General features: G+C 33.0%; 1 protein-coding gene across 1 annotated transcript in view; it reads left to right on the top strand.

The window, feature by feature from the left end:
• The window catches only part of LOC114329261 (uncharacterized), a 261,832-nt gene that overhangs the window by 206,201 nt on the left and 33,257 nt on the right, over positions 1–22,374 (top strand). The window contains exons 2-5 of the mRNA XM_028278300.2: positions 367–579; positions 5,045–5,282; positions 16,832–17,012; positions 17,806–18,208. Of these exons, the coding sequence (XP_028134101.2) occupies positions 367–579; positions 5,045–5,282; positions 16,832–17,012; positions 17,806–18,208 (1,035 nt within the window). The remainder of the gene's footprint in view (positions 1–366; positions 580–5,044; positions 5,283–16,831; positions 17,013–17,805; positions 18,209–22,374) is intronic.

Raw genomic sequence — 22,374 nt, 5'->3', positions numbered from 1 at the left:
ATGCCCCCCTTGCAACAGTCTCACGCCCCCTAGGGGGGGCGCCCCACAGGGCGTATACAGTATAATAAATAGGGCTGAGCAAAAAGTAGTTTTTTAAGCAGTTTTATTCTTAAAAAAAACTGTCAAAAATGATATTTTTATTTAATTATGAATTTTTAAAAAATTTTGAACTATTTTGCTATTTATATTACATTTTTAAGATATAAATATGTTGCCATTAAGGTATATTTTATTATTTCATTAATATATCAAAATTTATTTCTGAGCAGAAAATTTGATGTTAGAAACTCTAAGATTAGGTTAAAGATATCTATTTCACTTTGGTTGTAGTTCGTAAGTAAGTTTCAAACAAGAAATCTTTTGCAGATGAGTTTTGCGAAGAATTTCCTCACAACTTTATTCCTACACCTGGATACTGGATAGAGTGTTCCCGACAAAAGATAACTTCCGATACCATCTGGGATGAAAGCGAGTCTGAGCACGATAATGAGATACAAGAGGGAGAAGAAGAAGATGAGCTTCACACGGACGGGATGGATCATGACAACGGGATATCAGCCTTTCGAAGGAAAGATCGAAGTAAGTTGGTCAAAACTTTTAATTTATATGTGTATATAGAACTATCTGGTAACAATATCCAACTTTGTAGAATTACTCGTTTATAATAAATGGTTGCAAGAAACAAAAATACCAAAAACTCGGTGACATTAAAAATTTTGTAAAATTACTATCACTTCATTAAATACTGGGTGAACAGAAAAAAAGATTTGAAACTCTGGGAGTTAGTGAACCGTTGAAAAATATGAGTTCATTTAAAGTGATTTGTGGGGTCTCCACTTGATATATTAGATATTTGTTTATTTAGGGTATTATATTTCATATATTTAAGGGCGAAGGCGCAGAATTTCTCGTCAATGTGTTTTAAATACATTCATTTTTTTCGACTACTGAGAAAACTAATAAGCAATTTTGAAAAATTTAAACGAAAAATGAAAGATTACATTATTACCGACGCACGGCCGAAACTCCCTGAAAACCTCTATAATATGTATTTATTTTAATGAGTTACAGGGGTGACAAGGAAGAGAAAATTAACGTGTGATTTTTAATTTTAAATATCTTATTCAAAACAAACCTATTGGTTATTCTAAAGGACTTTGAGCCCTCCGTAATAATATAATCTTTCATTCTGCGTTTAAATTTTTCAAAAATGCTTATTAGTTTTCTCAAGATTCGAAAAAAATTAATGCATTTAAAACACATTGGCGCGAAATTTTGCACCTACGCCCTGATTTTAGGATTACCTTAGTGTGGTTGTCTACATGCTTCTATTGTATGTTTAATTGTTTGAATTTTTGCGAAGTTACTGCTACAAATAAATACAAAAGAAAATATTTCCCTAACGCCATAACCTAATTTTGGTACTTACTGATTCCTGGCTCTGGAAAAAGAGAAACAAGATCTCAGATCCCTGATTAAATTTCCTCCTCTGTAGCAAGCAAGCAAGCAATTTGATTTAACCCGACCTGTAAGAGATGTCCACCCTATCTAAAAAGTATGTTCGGGTGTAACAATTCATTGGAGCGTGGTGTTTTAACCCGAGTAAAAACAGGGATCACCCCCCCTCGCTCCAATGCTTCAGGCCATCCCTTTCCCCCCTATAGCACGCTGATGCGCGATAGGGGCACAACTATCGTAGCCAAATGCTCTTCACAATGGAATCCTGGGTAATGAGATTCCAATGTGGTGCCCTAATCGAATTCAAAACTAAGCCAGCGTGAAGCGCTCTATGCGTTTATCTTCTAATTACTTATCCGTGAACTAAAAATTGCTTGCTTGGGCCTCAAGTCATTGTACCAAGCCCCACTGGGCTCGGTCCAATGGCTTGGTAAGTAATTTTTTGTTTTTTTTTATATTTTTTTGGTGTCTTGCGCCTTTTTTATATATTTTTTTTGTAGGCTGACTTTATTATGATCGTGGTATTGGACCTACACTTGGGTTACGTGTTTCTTCGGCACTTGGTGTTTCGAGCTACGAACTATCTACTATTTTTATTTTTACTTTTCTTTATCACTTTGATTTCACTTTCATTTTATTCTTCGTGTCTCTCTTTATTTATTTTATTTATTCCACTTTATTTTCTTTACCTTATTCCACTATTTGGTGTTTGGGACGTTTATGCTTCCGTCGGTGGAAAGCGTCATTCCCTAGCATCTCTCGCAATATGGGGCTTGCATGGTGCTCCAGCTCTGCGAATTTAATCCTAGCCTTGTCTCTCATCATTTCTGTAACTCTCACTTGTTGTAGCTCTCTGAACAGGAATCTTTCTGCAACGTACTTCGAGACTTTGGCTGCTTCTCTTAGGCTGTTGTTGTGAACCGCTTGTATCTTCTTTTTGTGTGTTTTGCATACTTGTCCCCATGCGAGAGATGCGTATGTTAGTACAGGTGATATGATGCTGGTTATTAACCTTATCCTCGTTTTTAAACTTAATTTACTTTTCCTGCCTGTGAGTCCTCTTAATGTTGTTCTTGCCATGTTGGCCTTCTGGACTGTGGCTTCTACATGTTTTTGGAAGGTTAATCCTTTGTCCATGATGACTCCTAGGTATTTGGCTTCATCTTTCCACTCGATGGGGTTGTTCTGCACCGTCAGTTGTTCTTCTGGCTGTTGTCTTCCTTTCTTATATAGCACCGCTTGCGTCTTTTCGGAGTTGATGGCTATCTTCCACTTTATACTCCATTTCTCGATGTCTTCTAACGCTGTTTGCAGGTTGGTCACTGCTAAATCTACGTTTCTGTGTTTGGCCGCTATCGCTGTGGCATCGGCATAGAGACTCATCAGGGTACCTGGTGTTCTTGGTACGTCTGCGGTGTATATTGTGCACAGCAGTGGTGACAGGACTGCTCCCTGTGGCACTCCAGCCTCCGGGTTTCCGAGCTCGGACAGAACTTGTCCTATCCGAACCCTGAAACTCCGGCCGCCCAAGTACGAAGAGATCAGCCTCGTCATCTTTCTCCTCTGTCCTCCTGCCTCTTCTTCTTTATCGCTTTCGAGATCAGACAGTGTACCTTTCTCCATTATATATGTCCTCCACCTCCACGCTCGCTCGCTCTTTGCACACTAAGTATCTCATTGGGTAGTGTAAGTCATATTTTGAATGAAATATTGGGTTTCAGAAAGCTGTATTCACAATGGGTGCTGCATTCGCTAACAATTGGACAAAAACACATTCGATTGCGACTTTATCAGCAACATTTAGACTATGCGAATGTGTAAAGTGGATTTTGTGCATTTGATCATCACTAAAGATAAGGCTTGGATATATCGCCATGATTCTGAGTGTAAATAATAGGGTAAAGCGTGGTATGAACCAGGTTATTCGACTCCGAAATAAGTTTGTGGCCAGAAATCGACCAAGGTGTTTTTTTGGTACGCGAAAGAGATTTTGTTTGTTAATTACTTGCAAACTGGTAAAATAATAAATTATGAATATTATTGCTACCTCTAAGACTGATCATTATTCTTGGACATACACCAGAGAGCATAACTAATTCTGGTTTTTTTATTTGTAGCATGTAATTTACTTTATACCGAGACCTGAGCACGCTGTGCAAGGTATAGACAGCGAAACCGGTCGTCCGATGTAAATAAATTGATTGTGAGAATGTCTTGTATTTCATTCTTCTTCTTTAAGTGCCATATCCGCGGCGGAGGTCGGCAGTCATCATACCTACTCGTATTTTAGAGACGGCTGCTCTGAAAAGTTCATTTGATGTACATCCGTACCACTCTCTCAGGTTGGCAGTCACGATATTCTGCGTCTCCCTATGCTTCTCTTTCCTTGAATATTTCCCTGCATAATCAATTGGAGCAAGCTGTTTCTCTCTCCACGTGTAATGTCCGAGATATTCCAATTTTCTTGTTTTGATGGTATTTAGGAATTCCATTACTTTATTCATCTTTCTCAGAACCTCTTTGTTTGTAACGTGTTCTGTCCACGATATTTTCAGAATTCTTCTGTACACCCACAGCTCGAACGATTCTAGTTTTTTCATTGATGCAGCATTCAAGGTCCAAGCTTCCATTACATTGAACAAAGTCGAGAAAACGCAGGACCTAGCCAACCTAACTCTTAGCTCCAACTTCAAATCTCTTGTGCAGAGCACTTTTATCATTTTGTTAAAATTTGCTCTAGTCTTTTCTGCTTTGATTTTGATTTCCTGTAAGTAATCTCCTGTGGAGTTAATCATTGTTCAAAGGTATGCATATTGGTCGACTCGTTAGATATTGGAACCGCTTATGAAAAGATTTTCGTTATTTGTTTAAGTTTTTGATATTCTCATAAACTTTATCTTCTTGACATTCATTGTTAGCCCGTATTATTGTCCAAACTCTGCTATTCTGGTCACCAGCCTCTGAAGATCCCCAATATTTTCAGCTAAGATGACAGTGTCATCCGCATATCTAACGTTGTTAATGGGAACTCCATTTACCTTTATTCCAGCTGTTTCACTCTCAAGAGCTTTTTTCAAGATCTCTTCCGAGTAGGCATTAAAAAGAATTGGCGACAACACGCATTCCTGTCTCACTCCACGTCTGATTTCAATTTCCTCTGACACCTGGTCGTTAACACGTACTTTAACTCGTTGCTTATAGTATAAATTCGATATAATCCTGAGGTCATTGTAGTCCAGCTTCTTTGATTCCAGGACATGCATTAATTGTTCATGTCGTACTTTGTCGAATGCTTTATTATAGTCAATAAAACACGCATAAATATATATCTTGATTGACATCCAGGCAGACACCTTTGTATAAGTCTGTTAAGTGAAAAAAGAGCTTCACGAGTTCCCAGTCTGTGTTTATGATATATTCGGTTATGGATGAATTTATAGGAGTGTATTTTATTGCTAATTTAAATGATTACTGTTTAATAATAATAAATATGATCGCTTACGCAGTATATTTTTTGTATTATACAATAATTATTATTGTTGAGTATTCTTTAACTATTTTGCTACAAGTGCAATATGTTTTTTAGGTTGTAACGATTTGTACGAAGATGACGAAGATGACACATCTTCTCCAAAAAAGAAAACCACCATAGAAGAGCAATGGGAAAAGAATCAAGGATTCGAACTTACTAGCGTGGAGCAAGAGACTTATGAGAAGTATTTTTATGGTACTGAACATTGGAATTACTTCACAAATGATGAGGATCTAGGTCCAGTAATTTTATCTATTAAACAAGAAACGCTTAACTCCAGGGATCAATTTAGGTCAGTTTTTTTAAATGATAATACATATAGATAAATATATTTTACAATCACCAGTATAATTCTGTTTTAAGCTGTTGTCTCCAATAAACGCCATAAGCCACCTACAGCATTACGCCCATACGTCGAACACAGCGTTTGTCAGTCGTCGGCAACTTCTGTAACGTAGTCACTTCAGAAGTTAGCCTGTGATCTCCAATAAACGCCGTACGTTGCGTTCAGCATTAAACCATAGGTCGCGTACACTGCGTACAGCGTTCGACCATCGAGCGTCGACGGTAACTTCACGTAGTTATGTTATAGTCAAAGCCCGAATTTCAGGAACTCCTAGGTTTAACTAGGCCATCCTCAGGTCTGACTGACGGTCTTAGTCAAAGCCCGAAATAAATTACAGTTTCGGCCTTTGACTAGTCAAACCTAGGAGGAACTAAGTTGGTCAGGCAAAGGTCGAAATTTAATTTTATGAAATCGGGGTTTGACTAGTCAAACCCCGATCAGCTATTAAAATGTCGTAATTTGTTAGATTAGGTTTAATAAAACGTTATTTTTTAATTTTAATATTTATATATTTTTATATTGTCCCAATTCAAATAAAAAAAAATAGTGTTTATTCTCAGATGTTGAAGCATTATGGTATTTAGAGTTGCACAAATAAAAGACATGAAAGTACCATAAATGCAGTAGGAATGAAGTAGCTGAGAAAAATAACTGGAAAGACGATATGGGCAGGGAAAGGAACGAAAACATCAGAAAGAAATGGGTAAAAGATGGATAGGTGATACCAAAGTCCGACGCTCTTATAGGGCATAAGGACAACGAGAAGAAGAAGAGTTGCACAATACTTTAGACTTTTTAGGTACACTTACATAATTCTGAAGAGCATTTCTTATTGCAGTAGCATTTTGTGAAGCCTTGTTCTGCAAATTTAGAATTTTTTGTACTAATTTCTCTTTGAGACAGCTTAAAGTCTGGAACATCTTCGAAATTAAGAAAATTCTCTTTGCATATTTGATTTCTTGAAAAAAGTGTGTTTATTGTTCCTAATTTCGTACCAACTCTATATAAACCGTCAATGGTTTTATCTTGTATGATATCCAAAATATTTCGTGCATTTCCTTTGACCCTATCAAAGCTGGGGAGAGGTATTGTTACAGTTTTCCGGTCAAAATTGAAGGAAATTGTTTTCACTTAATTGTTTCATAGAATTATTCTGGGCATGAAGACCTTCAATCGCCTTTTCTTTATTTATTTTAATCATTTCTGTCTGTGTACAACGTATGCATGTACGTTTTCTGTCAAACCCTTCATAGTATGCACCAAGTGAGCTGTCAGCGCACACACCATGTACCACCTAATTATAAATTATGCACGTATGTGCGTCAAAGCTCTCTTTTTGGTAAATACAACAAACCAGTTCTGAAGAAGTAATCTGAATTGTTTGACAATTTTCTTCTTATCCTACTGACGACGGTCCAGAAGCTTCCTTAGTATTATGGTAATCCTCCTTAGTGTTTTTCTCCGATTGCAATATCTTCTTTCACAGTTGACAATGACATTCCTATTCCATATGTTTGTGCTAAAATAAAATTCATATACTTAGTCAAACCAAATTACGTTTTTTAAGAAATGAAATACGAGAATGCAAAGAGAATTTTCTTAATTTCGAAGATGTTCCAGATATTAAGCTGTCTCTATAAATAGAAATTTGTACAAAAGGTTCTAAATTTGGAGGACAAGGCTTTATAAAATACTACTGCAATAAGAAATGCTCTGCAAAATTATTTAAGTGTAAAAGGTCTAACGTATTGTGCAACTCTAAATTCTACAAAGCCTGAAGGAACATGTGAGAATAAACACTATTTTTTTTTATTTTAATTACGACAATATAAAAATAATAATAATATGTAAGCACTACGAGCCTAGTAGGCCCATGGCTTGATGTACTTTTCTTTTCCACTCCCTTTTGTCAGTCGCTTTTCTTTCCCAGTTCCTTACGTTAACTCTTCTTATATCTTCTCTAACTCCATTACTCCATCGTTACCTCGGTCTTGCTCTTCGCCTTTTCCCTGCCAATGCACTAGATAGTACCATTCTGGGAATTCTAGATGGAATCATTCTCTACACATGGCCCAACCATCTAAATCTTTGCGCCTTAATTACTGCTAGTATGTTAGGATCTTGATAGAGTTCAGTTAGTTCCTTATTTGTTCTTCTTACCCATTGTCGATTTAAGTTTTTCCCACCGAAGATTTTGCGCAGTATTTTCCTCTCCCAAACTAATAACAACTCTTCGTGTTTTTTTTTTTTTTGTTGTGACCCATGTTTCAAAAGCATACGTTACTATCGGCCTTATTACGGTCTTGTATGTTCTTAGTTTTGCTCTTCGTGATATATTTTTACTTATTAACAACCCAATAAGAGCAAATATAGCGCGGTTGCCCGACATAATTCTCTTTTGTATTTCTTCTTCACAGTTAGGATCTCTTGTGGAGACAGTTCCTAAGTACTCAAATCTCTCAACTTCTTCGAATTTATACTGTGTTCCTTTCGCTGTTGTCATTGTTATGTATTGCCTCCGAACGAATTACTTATTTGTCCATTTCATATACTTTGTTTAATATAAAAATAATGAACATTAAAATTAAAAAATGATGTTTTATTAAGAGGATCGGTACGTATTTTCGGTTGCAATGCAATTCAAATGGGGATTCATTTTTTTCGAATCCTGAGAAAAGTAATAAGTATTTTTGAAAAATTTAAACGCAGAATGAAAGACCACGTTATTAGCGAGGGCCGAAAGTCCCTGAGAACTTCTATAATGTTTATTTTAATAAGTTACAGGGGTGAAAAACTAAGAGAAAATTTAGTGTGATTTTTAATTTCAATTATATCATTCAAAATAAACTTTTTATTTTTTCTAAGGGACTTTCGGCCCTCGGTAATAATTTAGTCTTTTATTCTGCGTTTAAATTTTACAAAAATATTTATTGGTTTTTTCAGGATTCGAAAAAAATAAACACAATGCCGTGGCAATATTTTCCAAATCTATCTTTGTCTTACAACGCACTCAGCCGAATATAATATTGTCAGCATAATATATTGTCAGTCAGACACTGACAATTAGTGACAATTTTAAATATTTGACATTGCATCGGGAATATGTTGAGTTATTGATTAAATATTATTGAAATATAGTGTATTTGATAAATAATTGATTTATGACGTGAACTTAATAAAAAGTTATTTATTGTGTATTATTTGTGGAAGATCCAAGCAGAGAATACATCAGGATAATATATTCTGTGATCCAAGTATTTTGTTGTTAAAGATGTTCAAAATTGTAAGCGTTCCATAACAATATATTATTAAAAAATCACTTTAACACTTTTCCTCTTTTCTCGATTGAGTATTAGTCTTTGTTGTACAAATAAATTATTACAATCACTGAATACATAGTTAGTGAAAAAATTATCACATTTATTAACTGAATTAATAATTTCCAGACCCCCTCCGTGGCTCAGTGGTAAGAGCGCCTGCCTTTGGATCGAAACAATCGGAAAGGTTGTGGGTTCGAATCTCACCAGGGGCAGAAATTTTTCATTTATTATAAATTAATAAATGAATATAGTTTCTGTCCTTGTGGGATCGGTACTCACCGGAGGGACCGCAGACGTTCGGATACAATTAGCGTCTCTTTGCAAAGACAATGACGTCGACTTTGCAAAGTAACAAGACACTTACTCAACACACACACTACACATGACACTAGGTACCTAACTGTTCAAAATTACCGTACCTACCATGCCAATGGCCATTAGTTGTCGAGGCATTAGCCAAATAAAAAAAAATAATAATTTCCAATTATAAAAATAACAGTTATCCCAGAACATTCAAAACCCATCTCTTGAAATTAATGATGACATTTTCAAGTAGAATGACATTCTAGTAATGTTTACATATCCATACCAGTGTGAATTTTACTACGCGTAATTTGCCGTGTAAAGACAGAAAAAGTAGGGATACACGTAAAATATTTGCGAATTATGTACCCAGAGCCTTAAACATAATCTCACAAATTACGACATTTTAATAGCTGATCGGGGTTTGACTAGTCAAACGCCGATTTCATAAAATTAAATTTCGACCTTTGCCTGACCATCTTCGTATCTCCTAGGTTTGACTAGTCAAAGGCCAAAACTGTAATTTATTTCGGGCTTGGACTAAGACCGTCAGTCAGACCTGAGGCTTGCCTAGTCAAACCTATGAGTGCCTGAATTTCGGGTTTTGATTATAACAGTTATACTACTTTCCGTTTATAACACAATGAAGTTATTTACATTTTCATTGTTATGATTTAATTAGTTGATAAAGATATAATAATTTTTAGAACTGGCACTGATGTAAATTAGAGCTGGAGGGTCAGATCATAAAACAAGTAACGGAGTTTAAATATCTATGCATCACACTATCTAGGTACGGAAAACTCGAAACAAAAGTGGAAGATTAGGTGAACAGAGCAAACAATGCCGAGGTTACCCGAATGAAACCATATGAAGAAAATAAAAATGTCGGATAAAAAATGAAAGGTAGCATTTACAAAACAGTCATCAGACCAATAATGCCATATGCAGCAGAAGCACGACCTTACACAACGAGGACAAAAAGATTACTAGAAACATCAGAGATGAAAACCCTTTGAAAAATCGATGACAAGACACTATGTGACAGAGATATAAGTAGAGATATACGACGGAAATTCAAGGTGGAGAAGATTAATAATTGGGTAACTTACAGAAAATAGAATGGAGTGACCAAATAAGCCGAATGACAAAAAATACAGTTATAGTCACTGAAGGTGGATATGAGCTATTACCTCCGATTTCGTTGAACCTTCATCGATTTGCTGGAAAATTGGTGAGTGGTTAGAAACTATCTCAAGGAACAAAGGTGACATAATACCAACTTGCGCTTTTACCATGGGGGTGGGTGCCACCCCTTCTCGAGGGTGACAATTATTTTATTAAAAATAATCCCATAGTTCGATAGAGGGGCAAATTCTAAGAAACAAATTTGTTATATAAAGTTATGAAAATAAATCAAAATTTTTGAGTTATTTAATATCAAAGATTTTAATTTTTCGAGATTTTTATTGTATGTTTTTAACCGATTTTTCAAAAATAACTCAAAAACTATAAGTTTCTATAAAAAAGTTATTATTACCAAAATTGAAGCTAATAGAAAGTGAAAGAAACTTCTTACTAATAAAATCTTTTAATGTGAACTGAAAGTGAGTTATAGGTAATTGAATGTATATTTTTCGGCGAGTACGCAAGTCTAAGTATTCAATTTTAAATAACGGGAAAATGATGCATATTACAACATAAACTTTTTAAATATTTGGCAAAGTACTTAGAAATATCTATCAAATGAGTCCTCGACCAAGTTGATATCATTAAAATTTGTGCTCCAAACATGTTTCAAAATTTATATTTTAAATTTTTTTCCAAAAAATGTTATTGTCCTTTTTTAAATAACTCCGTTAATTTTTAAGATATCAGATGCACCTAAAACCATTTGAAAGTTAATTCCAAGGAAAATTAAGCGACGTTAAATTTAATCTTTTAAACCCCTTACTTTTTTAAAAATAAAAGGTTAAATGGCCCTGGTTACATGGTTCTCGCAGCAAAATTTAAGCTTTAAACGTTTCTATCTCGATTATTTTTTACCTTACATTGACACAGGAAAAACTATAGTTTGGTTGTATATCATTTTTTACGTATATTAAGTATTTTTGGAGTTATTACCTAAAGAAAATTAAAATTACGATCATTTTAAAAAATCTGATTTCTGATTATACATTTTTTTTTTAATTTTCATTTTAAATCGGTCAAAATTTTCGAAATCATTACTTATGCTAATATAAAGAAACTTTTGTAAGGATTACTATGAATTTTAATTTTTGTGGAAATGGCATATGTTCAATCTTTCACTTTTTCCTAAAAAATTCGAAAGGTTGCTCTTATTTTCATCATAACTTGCTTAATTTTAATGCTGTTGACTTCTTCTGAAGCTCAATTGATAGGTAATCCGAAATGCTTTGCCAAGTGCTTAACAGGTATATTTTATAAAATGCATCGTTTTCCCTTTATTTAAGCTTGAATACTTAGATTTGAGTACTCGACGAAAAACATTTACATTCTATTACCTGTAACTCACTTTATCTTAACATTAGTTTAGTTCTTTAAGTAAAAAGTGTATTTAGTTTTTTATTTTCTTCAATTTTGGTAATTATAACTTTTTTGTAAAAGCTTATAGTTTTTGAGTTATTCGTGAAAAACAGCTTTAAAGCATGCATTTTTTTACGAAAAAATAAAATCTTTGATCCTCAATAAATCCAAAGGCATTGATTTATGTTAAAATAATTTTCACCCCCGAGAAGGGGTGGCTTCCACCCCCAAGGTAAAAGCGCAAATTTGCATCACGTCACCTTTGTTGCTTGATGTATCCTTAACTACTCATCAATGTTCATGAAAATTGATGGAGGTTCAACGAATTCAGAGGTGAAAACCTTCAGTGATTCCACTAAGTAGTAAGCATGGCGACAGATGGTTCCCCAATAAAAAGACGATCAGTAGGAAGACACCGGAAACGATAGAATGACAACTTGCTGGGCGCACATTGAAAAAACAGAAGCATACTTCTTACACATAGTACATTTAATTTTTAAATGTGCTTTTGAACTAACCAGAGACTTGAAATTAAAAATACATTATTATTCTTTTTTTACTCTCAGCCATCAAACATTATAGTAACAAATTTTCCTTTAAATATCAAATAAAACAAAATTGACGTTTTAAAGTGGAAAACAAACATTTTAAAAGCATTTCATATTCGATGAGAGAGATATGCTGACCTAAATTTCTTTATGCTCCGTTGCAGTAAAATAAGTTGATGGAAAATTGTCTTCAACGGAAACTGCTAACAACATAATATGATGGACTAACACTTCATCCACATACAGATACATTTACAGAAATTAAAAAAGTTATATAATCTAAACAAAGGATCAAAAGATCAGAAAATAAATTTTAAAGTTTGAAACATAACAATCAGGAAAAAAATCAATATTTTAGAGTTCGATAAAAAAAATTGTGACGGACAATCTATATACTAACTTAATGTTTATCCCTTAGCTAAAAATATTAGTCTAAGATACGAGATAAGATCGATTTGCTTTTGTTTAACGGATAAAAATTGTTGAATATGTAATTTAGCATGTTAACAATTACAAAAAACAAGGGTTGCCCAATCTAAGCTTGTTCTAACTATAATTAATTATTAATATTTAAAAAACATTTTTTTTATAAATTTAAAAAAACAAATTTCGGCATGGGCAGATATCATTTCAGATTTTTTAGGTCATTCTAAACAAAAAAGGTCTTTTGTGATTTTTCTCTAAAGTTGATCGTTTTCTAGTTATAAACAATTTAAAACTGAAAAAAGAACGAAAGATGACGATTTTCAAGGCTCAAAAACATAAGTATAAAATAGCATTTTTGAAATTACGATACACCCAAATTCTAGCTCAAACCTTTTTCTATCAGTTCCTGATAAGTCTTTTGGACTTATTTCATTCTGAAATAATGTTTTTTTGTTGTTAATGCCCGTCTTTCCATAAGAAACATTCCTCATTAACAATTAAAAAAATATGTTGTATAATAAAACATGGCTAAAATTATTATCGAGACCTGATAGAAAAAGGTCAGAAATTTAATTTATGTACTTGATAATTACAAAAATGATATTATTTACTTGTGTTTTTGAGCCTTGAAAATTGTCATCTTTTGTTCTTTTTTCAGTTTTAAATTGTTTATAATTAGAAAACGATCAATTTTAGAGGAAAATTACAGAAGAACTTTTTTGTTTAGAATGCTCCAAAAAATCTGAAATAATATCTGCCCGGGTCAAAAAAATTTTTATCTAGTCTATGTCATATTATGTATAAGGTTTTAATATGTGAAAACTGTCATTATAGATATATAATATATAATAGCAGTGCGTGAAGGATTTAAAGTGTGCGTGAAGTAACAATGTATTTTAAATGGGATTTAATTTATCGCACTGTTTGTAACTTTCGAGTTGTCATGGTGACAGTCCTTAACTTTTGCGTTGTCATAGTGATGACAATTTGAGCAATGAATTACAACAAAAGTTTTGACAGTTTTGTGGTTTGAAAGTAGTTAGAATTTTTTACTAAGAATTGTTCTAAAAATTGTAGAATAGAAGTGAATTCCAGTGACGAAGAATTACAGCTTTTTTTATTTGTTTATCGTAGTTAAAATATTGTATGAAACTGTGCGTGAAGTACTTTTTGCAAACTTACGCGATTTATAGCATTCGCTCCGTTGTCGCTCGTGCTCTAAAAATCGTGTGCGTTCGCCAAAAGCATACTTCACGAACGGTTTCATAAATAGCTATTAGCTGCTCTATGTAATATTATTTACAAGTTTTTAGTTTGTGAAAACTGTCATTATAGATAGCAGTGCGTGAAGGATTTAAAGTGTGCGTGAAGTAACAATGTATTTTAAATGGGATTTACTTTTTCGCACTGTTTTTAACTTTCGAGTTGTCATGGTGACAATCCTTAACTTTACTGACAATATGAGCAATGAATTACAACAAAATTTTGACAGTTTTGTGGTTTGAAAGTAGTTAGAATTTTTAAATGTCAAAGTTCTAAAAATTTTAGAATGGAAATGAATTCAAGTGACGAAGAGTTACAGCTTTTTTTATTTGTTTATCGTAGGTATATAAAATATTGTATGAAACTGTGCGTGAAGTACTTTTTGCGAACTGTTTCATAAAAAAACTATTTTTTACATTCATAAAAAAATGTCATTTTTTTATTATTAAATCGGGCAACCATTGTTTTTGTAATTATTAACATGCTAAATTACATATCGACGCTTGAAAGGTAAAATGTATAATACGCCACTTTTTGTAAAATAGACTTTATATACCATTAGATTCAGTGAATTTTTCTACATATGTATAAAGGGGATTTAGGCTGTTTGAACTACTTTTTTGGCGTATTAAACATTTTATTTTTGGGATGGTTTTGAAAGCAGCTATGTCTTATGCGCCAAATTTTAATACAAAAATATGTTATCAGTCGTATAATACACCCCCACGTTTGATTCTAGGAAATACGTCAATTTTACTTTCAGGTATTAGAGCCTTAAAGCCGTGTTAGTCATTTCATATGGCAGAATATTTCTGTATAGTGGTGCTTAAAACAGTTTTGTGTACATCAGTTACGGGTACAGGTGGCGTATCATACGTTTTATCTGTTTAAAATAATATCAAGCGTGCTACATTATCCACTTCGAAGATGGTCTTTCCAAAGATAAAAACTATTTCCAAACAAAATTTCAAACATAACATCAACACAGAGGTAAGGACATGGTTTATTAATATTTTGTGAAAAACACTATAAAAATATAAATTAGTTATATCTGATAAGTACCTAAATAACAATTTTTTTTAATTCTGACTTCACCTACAGAAACTCGATTTTATGGTAGGTATATGTACATCTACAGTGTGAGCCAAAATGTTTGCGGCAAATTAGAAATGTTTTATTATAAATCTCTTAGAAATATTTCTTCCTGATAAAAGATGGTGCAAGAGAATTTCAGTTTTGGCAATAAAACATTTAATTTTTATACACATAGTATTCTCATAATAAACTCAACGTTTAAAATATTGAAAGATTTAAAACACAAAAATTAGAGAGTTTCATAATAGTATATTATGCAACGAGCATTTAATGATGGTCATTATGAAGCGCGTATGAGGGATACGAAACGAGTTAGCTTCATAATGAGTAATGTTTGCGCCAATATGAATATATATTTCATTTATTTTAATTCGGGAACGTCTTGGCAACACAGTTCTAAGTAAGCATAATCTTCTGTCCTTTATGTTAAGTCAGTCAGTCGTTAACAGACATACGGTCGGAACGTATAGTACACTTTGACAATTTTAATTTGATTTTGTGTGTGTTTTCCGTGAGACAAATTGATGATACCAGACAACATATTTTCGGTAAGTTCCCTTCTTTTATCCCATCCTTCATTTTCCTTAATGCCACCGAAAATAGTGCTTCAACATTTAACAACACGAAGAAAATCTAAGAAAATCTCGGTAAGTTATTATTATTAAATTTTTTCCATTTGGTTTGCTAAAAGCCAAAACAAGTAATATGAGCTAATAATAGCTTCATCATAGAGTACGAGCTTCATAATGATAATTAAATGCAAGATGTATACACGATTTTTTCTATGATCATTCACAACAAAAAATATATTCAAATTTATTAATTTTGTAACGCAAACAAATTAAGTAATTTGTCAGTTTGTTTACATATTGAGAACTGTTAAAGCCATCAAAGTATGTATTTGACTCGCCATTGGTCACTGCGCGTGTTCCACCTTCATCGCGAATGCCATATCGCGATTCTATTGGTTACAAATCTGTATCCTAATGAAAATCTGTATCATAATGAAGTTCATTATGATACAGGTAGTGAAATAGTAACTGATATACCAGGTGTCCACTTATATTTTCCCCCATTTTTACTGTCTATAACTTTTAAACGGCTCAAGATAGAAATATGCGGTTTTCGCTGAAATTTTTTATTTTAGTATGTTTTGTTTGAATGTACCCTTGCAATATCATAATAAATATTCAAATCTAAATAGTGTAAATGATATCCTTCCAGAGACTGACGAAGAAGATTGAGTTCAACTTTAATATTGCTGATGTCTCTTTTATTGTTTTTGTCATGAACCTCACTTGTTTTTTTTTTCGTAGAAATAAAGTATTTTCTAGTAACTTATACTATGTCTTTTTGTTTTGTAATGTAAAATGTCTAGAATATCTAATAATTATGCAATAAATATAATAAAATAACATTAGAATTTAAACCAAGAATGACTTATATTCTTGTAATTTTCCCAAAAGACACTTCTAATAGCTTGCACTCATAAGACTGATATATTATAAAACATTTCACCTTCTAATAAAATTACTCATATTTGGTAAATTAGCCGTTTTCAGTTACCTGGTTATATAACGCATTATGCTTATAATACATTTCTCCTGATTGCATTCAAGAATCACTTTGTATAATGCGCCATTAATTTTAAAACTAGATAATATTTCTTTTAGAAATTTATACCATGAAAGCATTCTACTATAAAACATTTATATTCCTAAGATTTTTCAAGATAGTAAGCTTACAACAAAAATTATAATTTTTTTTATAAAATTTCAAACTTTAAACGGTTCTCCTGTAAAATTCGTAAATGGCGTATTAGCAGTTTTACCTTTCAAGCGTCGATATCCAATTATTTTTATCCATTCAACAGATCAGTGCAAATCGACCTTATATCGGATCCTCTACTATATATGTAAAATGCAAAACAGTAGAATATTTTAGAGACAATTTTCTGAATTCAAATATTAAAAGAACTTTTTATTTTTTGCAGAATACTCGTTAGGGCAATTAGCTATACAGTCCACGGTTTAATTCCAGCCAGTTGCGTATTTGCAGATCGATATAATCGAGAGGAAGTAGTTCGATCTTTAGGCAAGGAAGTCAACATTAACCCGCCCCTTATTCTCGGACAACTTCCTGATACACCCGAAGAATTACTTAAACTAGATCAGGTAAATATAATGATATTAAAATAGAAATAAGTAGAGTTAGCTCTAAAAATAGGATCATTTATTTATCTCTATCAACGGCTAAACGAGTTTCTTAATGAGGCTTTTATAACAGAACAAGTACTGAATAGGAGCAAAAAATCACATAAAATAAGTATTTAACAATATAGACGGATATGTACCATCGCCCCCGTTAGCGAAATTATTCCGATTAGATTTTTTTGCACAAATTTACTCAACAAGAGGTCGTTATAAAAAATACAGAGGGTGCCAGGCGATGCCGTGGTCGAAAAATTGATTGAACAATTATTTTTTAACAAATTCACAAAAACAAAATTTTTCATTTTGAACAAATTTTTTTTAGGTAATCTGGGTGATTCTGAGCAAAAAATCTCTCTCCATTTTTCGCTAAAATTGATTGTTGCCGAATTATACGCGATTTAACATTTAAAAAATGCAAAAATGGCCATTTTCAAGGCTTATTAACTCGATTAATAATTATATTATGAAAGTCAGAAAGTGATCAAATCAAAGATTAAAATCTCCCCTTCAAGATTCTGAACAAAATATTGTCTCTTTTGTAATTTAGTCTTTAGAATGGCTTACTCATAATTATTATTGTAGATATGAGCCATCCTTTGGGTGTTATGCCACACAATATAATTATATTAATTATATTGAACTGATATTTCCACTTTAGAAATACATTTCATAATAAAAAATAGTAATTTCTAATGGGTGTTCGGATTTCTCTCTCACTTTATTAGTACATATTTACAAATGTTTACTGTTTTAGGTATTTATCAAATCTGAACTTAAAGTTGGAGTGATTTATGTAAAAGAAGGACAGTACACCGAAGAAGAAATCCTAGACAATAATGACAACTCATTCCTTTTCGAAGAATTTCTTCAAATTCTTGGCGAAAAGGTCAGATTACGTGGCTTCGATAGGTATAAAGGGGGTTTGGATACCGTACACGATTTAACAGGACTTTATTCGGTATACACAAACTGGAGAAACATTGAGATAATGTTTCACGTCAGTACTTTATTGCCATATGAAAGACACGATCCCCAGAAACTTCAAAGAAAAAGGCACATTGGTAACGACATTGTGTGTGTGGTTTTCCTGGAAGCAGATAATACGTCATTCTCTCCAGCTTGTATAAAAAGCCATTTTTTACATACATTTATATTAGGTAAGCATTTTTTTTTCATTATTACAACATAATATAAAACATATATGTATAGTCCGTCCGCTATAACTTTTTCCATGCGGTACGATTCATTTTCAATCAAATTAAGTCAAAACATAAATTGAAACGAACGTCGATGTGTATATACATTTTGTATACTGTATACTATATACTACATACATCGGCGTACGTTTCAATTTCTGTTTTGACTTAATTTGATTGAAAATGAATCGTACTGCATGGGAAAAGTTATAGCTGACGGACTATACAGGGTTTTTGGTAAAGAATGGGCCATAGCTTAGCCTTAGATTCCTGAGGTTAAAATAGGTCGATTTAAGCTAACTTACCTTAGTACAAAAGTTGATAATAACCGAAATACGTGTCAAAATTTTAAAAGCGGAAGTAGAGAAAGCCATCAAACAGAGCAAAAATGGGAAATCTCCAGGCCCTGACCAAATACCATCAGACTGGCTCAAACTTCTGGATGACGATAATGTCTCAAAATTAACAAACATTTATAACCATACGAGACTGGAATGATGCCACAGATATGGTTGGAGTCTACATTTATTCCACTCCCAAAAAAACCTAATACATCATCATGTAAAGACTTTAGACTAATTAGTCTCATGAGCCACTCTCTCAAGCTACTTCTTAAGATAATTCTTAATAGAATCAAGCAGAAATGTGAAGAGACAATGGGAAACAAACAATTCGGTTTCAGAGAAGGATTGGGAACAAGGGAAGCTTTGTTCTCAATGTTAACATTACTTCAACGATCATGGAAAGTACAGAAACCAATTTACGTCTGCTTTATAGATTTTGAGAAGGCGTTTGATAGAGTTCAACATGATAGGTTGTTTGAATATCTAGAAATGATTGGAATAGATGATAAAGATCTGAGACTTTTACATCTATACTTCTATATTGGAATCCAGAAGCTTCTATTCTGGTAGACGGCAAAGAAACAGACAAAATTTGCATTCAAAGAGGTGTCAGACAGGGTTGTGTGTTATCCCCAACTTTGCTTAACGTATACTCAGAAATAATTTTTAATGAAGCCTTGGAAGGACAATGTGGAGTTCGAATCGGGGGAGAAACTATTAACAACATCCGATATGCAGACGACACCGCGATCATGGCTGAAAATATCGAAGATCTTCAATTCCTTATTGATCGAGTCACTAGAGAATGCTCCAATAACGGACTTAACATAAATGCAACAAAGACAAAGTTACTTGTGGTTAGTAAACAAGACGTCGGCCCTATGCAACTAATTGTCAGTGATGAATCAATAACAAAAGTTAACCATTTTAAATACCTAGGATGTTGGATAAACGAGACACTAAATCCGGATAAAGAAATTAAAACTCGTATAGAAATTGCAAGAGGAGCATTTATGAAACTTAGATCTATTCTGAGCAACTCTCAGCTGAATTTACAACTAAGAATCAAGTTCCTAAAATGTTATGTGTATCCTGTATTACTATATGGATGTGAAACCTGGATCATGAAGGTTAACATGATGAACAAATTAGAAGCCTTTGAGATGTGGTCGTATCGTAGAATGCTCAGAATACATTGGGTTCAACGCATTTCAAACAGAGAAGTCTTAAACAGAGTAGGTCAAGGCGAAGGTGACTTAATGAAGATGATAAAAAAGAGAAAACTTGAATATCTGGGGCATATAATGAGAGGTAGCAGACACAGGATGCTGCAGTTAATACTCAATGGAAAGATCGACGGAAAAAGAGGAATTGGTCGAAAGAAATATTCATGGCTCCGAAACCTTCGTCAATGGACTGGCTTATCAGCAGATCAATTGTTACATGCCGCACAAGATCGAGAACGATATCGGCAAATTGTTATGGAAGCTACCCACGCCTAAAAATTTGGGCACGGTACTTAAAGAAGAAGGTGTCAAAATTAAACTTCTATATTATTTATTTTGGAATATTTCCTGACAGGCATGAGACAACAACACGAAATTTGGTAAGTGGTGCTGGTATTGTACACCCTACTAAATTATGTTAAACAAACGTTTTTGGCTACTACCAGAGGCGTACGACGGGGGAACGTGAATGGTTGATCCTTCCCAAATTTTACGCCACTGGCGGAATTTCTATTTAAGTGCAACTTTTTGATTCTCCAATACTTTCTATGTAAATAACATACTTTTCATTCGTAACGATAAAGCCATTAGTTTTTCGAGATATTTGAAGCTAAAAACGAAGGACCATAATACATTAAATCAAAATAAGTGTGCCTTTTCATTTTTTACTTCAAATATCTCGAAAACTAATGACTTTATCGTTACGAATGAAGAGTATATTATTTACAAAGAAAGTTTTGGAGAATCAAAAAATTATGCAAAAATAGCAGTTTCATCAGTGGCGTAGAATTTAGGAAGGGTCAACCATTCACTTTCCCCTGTAGTAGGTCTCTGGTATTAACCACAAACGATTATTTAACATAATTTAGTAAGGTGTACAGTACCTACACTTTATGCCAAGTACCATAAGGATATGTCAAATAGTTTTATAGTACCAGGCACACATAGTTCTTAAAGTTTTAAATAATGAATAAATTATTTAAAAAAAGAGAATACTTTAAAATAATTTGACATATCCATGTGATACTTGGCAGAAAATGTAGGTACTGTATACCCTACTAAATTATGTTAAATAACCGTTTTTGGCTACTACCAGACGCGTTCGACAGTGGAAGTGAATGGTTGACCCTTCCCAAATTCTACGCCACTGAGAAAACTTCTATTTTAGCATAATTTTTAGATTTTACAATACTTTCTATGCAAATAATTTACTCTTCATTCGTAACGATAATGTCATTAGTTTTCGAGATATTTGAAGTTAAAAATGATAAGGCACACTTATTTTGATTAATGTATTAGGCTCCTTTGTTTTTAGCTTCAAATATCTCGAAAAATAATGGGTTTATCGTTACGAATAAAGAGTATGTTATTTACATAGAAAGTATCGGAGAATCAAAAAATTGCCCTAAAATAGCAATTCCATCAGTGGCGTAGAATTTGGGAAGGATCAACCATTCACCTTCCCCCGTCGTACGCCTCTGGTAGTAGCCTGAAACGTTTGTTTAACATAATTTAATAGATTGTACAATACCAGCACCATTTACCAAATTTCGTGTTGTTGTCTCATGCCTGTCAGGAAATATTCAGAAATAAATCAAATAAAAGTTTAATTTTGACACCCTGTATTTCGGTTATTATCAACTTTTGTACTAAGGTAAGTCAGCTTAACTCGACCTATTTTAACGTCAGGAATCTAAGGTTAAGCTATTATGTACTATTCTTTACCAAACACCCTGTATAGAAAAAGCAAAATTTTAAAAAGGAAAGGTTTACTAAACGAATAAAACTATGGTTAGTACAGAATAAATACCGTTGCATTAAATACCGTAAAATTACCGTAAATAAGTAGAAGGGCTTTTTCTTTTTAAAAGTATTTAATCCAGTAGGTACAATGGAATTACAGCAACTAGACATATTTGTGTTATATACGACTATAAATAATATTTAAAGATTTCTATTAATGTAAAAAAGAAATACACCATAACTTGTTTCATTTAATTTGTATAAGTAGATTATAAAGCGTTTTTATGAAGCACACTTGTCCGGATTAAACTGTGTAACTGGAATCGAACGAAGGTAAAATTTTGGCATAAATTGGTAACATTTATTTGACAGCTGCGGTGTTGACAATACAGATTTGTTTTTGTTATTTACTATAATTATTCTTTGTTTTATTATATTTATTGTTTTTATTATTTACTTTAACGTAAGATTATTACTTAATTCTTGTTTTCTATTTTTAATATTTTTATTTATATTACATTAAATTATAACTAACTAAATATTTAGTGTAACATAACTAACTAAATTAACTATTATAAAAATATATTTTTGTAAATTAAGTTGTCGATGAACAAAAAAATGTGTTAGAACTACGATATACAACAAGAGCTCTTTAACTTGCCAAAGGCTGCCCAAGTCAGTCTTCTACGATGGAGAAACCCAATGGTTTGGTTATCTCTTCCTACGCGAATCTCGTCACATAGGTATTTATGGTTCCATGACATCTCGTAACGCGACAGTTCGTAACCGGACAACTGGTAACGGACAACTCGTA

Source organism: Diabrotica virgifera, chromosome 6 (assembly GCF_917563875.1).
Source record: "Diabrotica virgifera virgifera chromosome 6, PGI_DIABVI_V3a".
Lineage (NCBI taxonomy): Eukaryota > Metazoa > Arthropoda > Insecta > Coleoptera > Chrysomelidae > Diabrotica > Diabrotica virgifera.
Note: the sequence above shows the minus strand (reverse complement) of the source record. Positions and strands in the feature narration are given on the sequence as shown.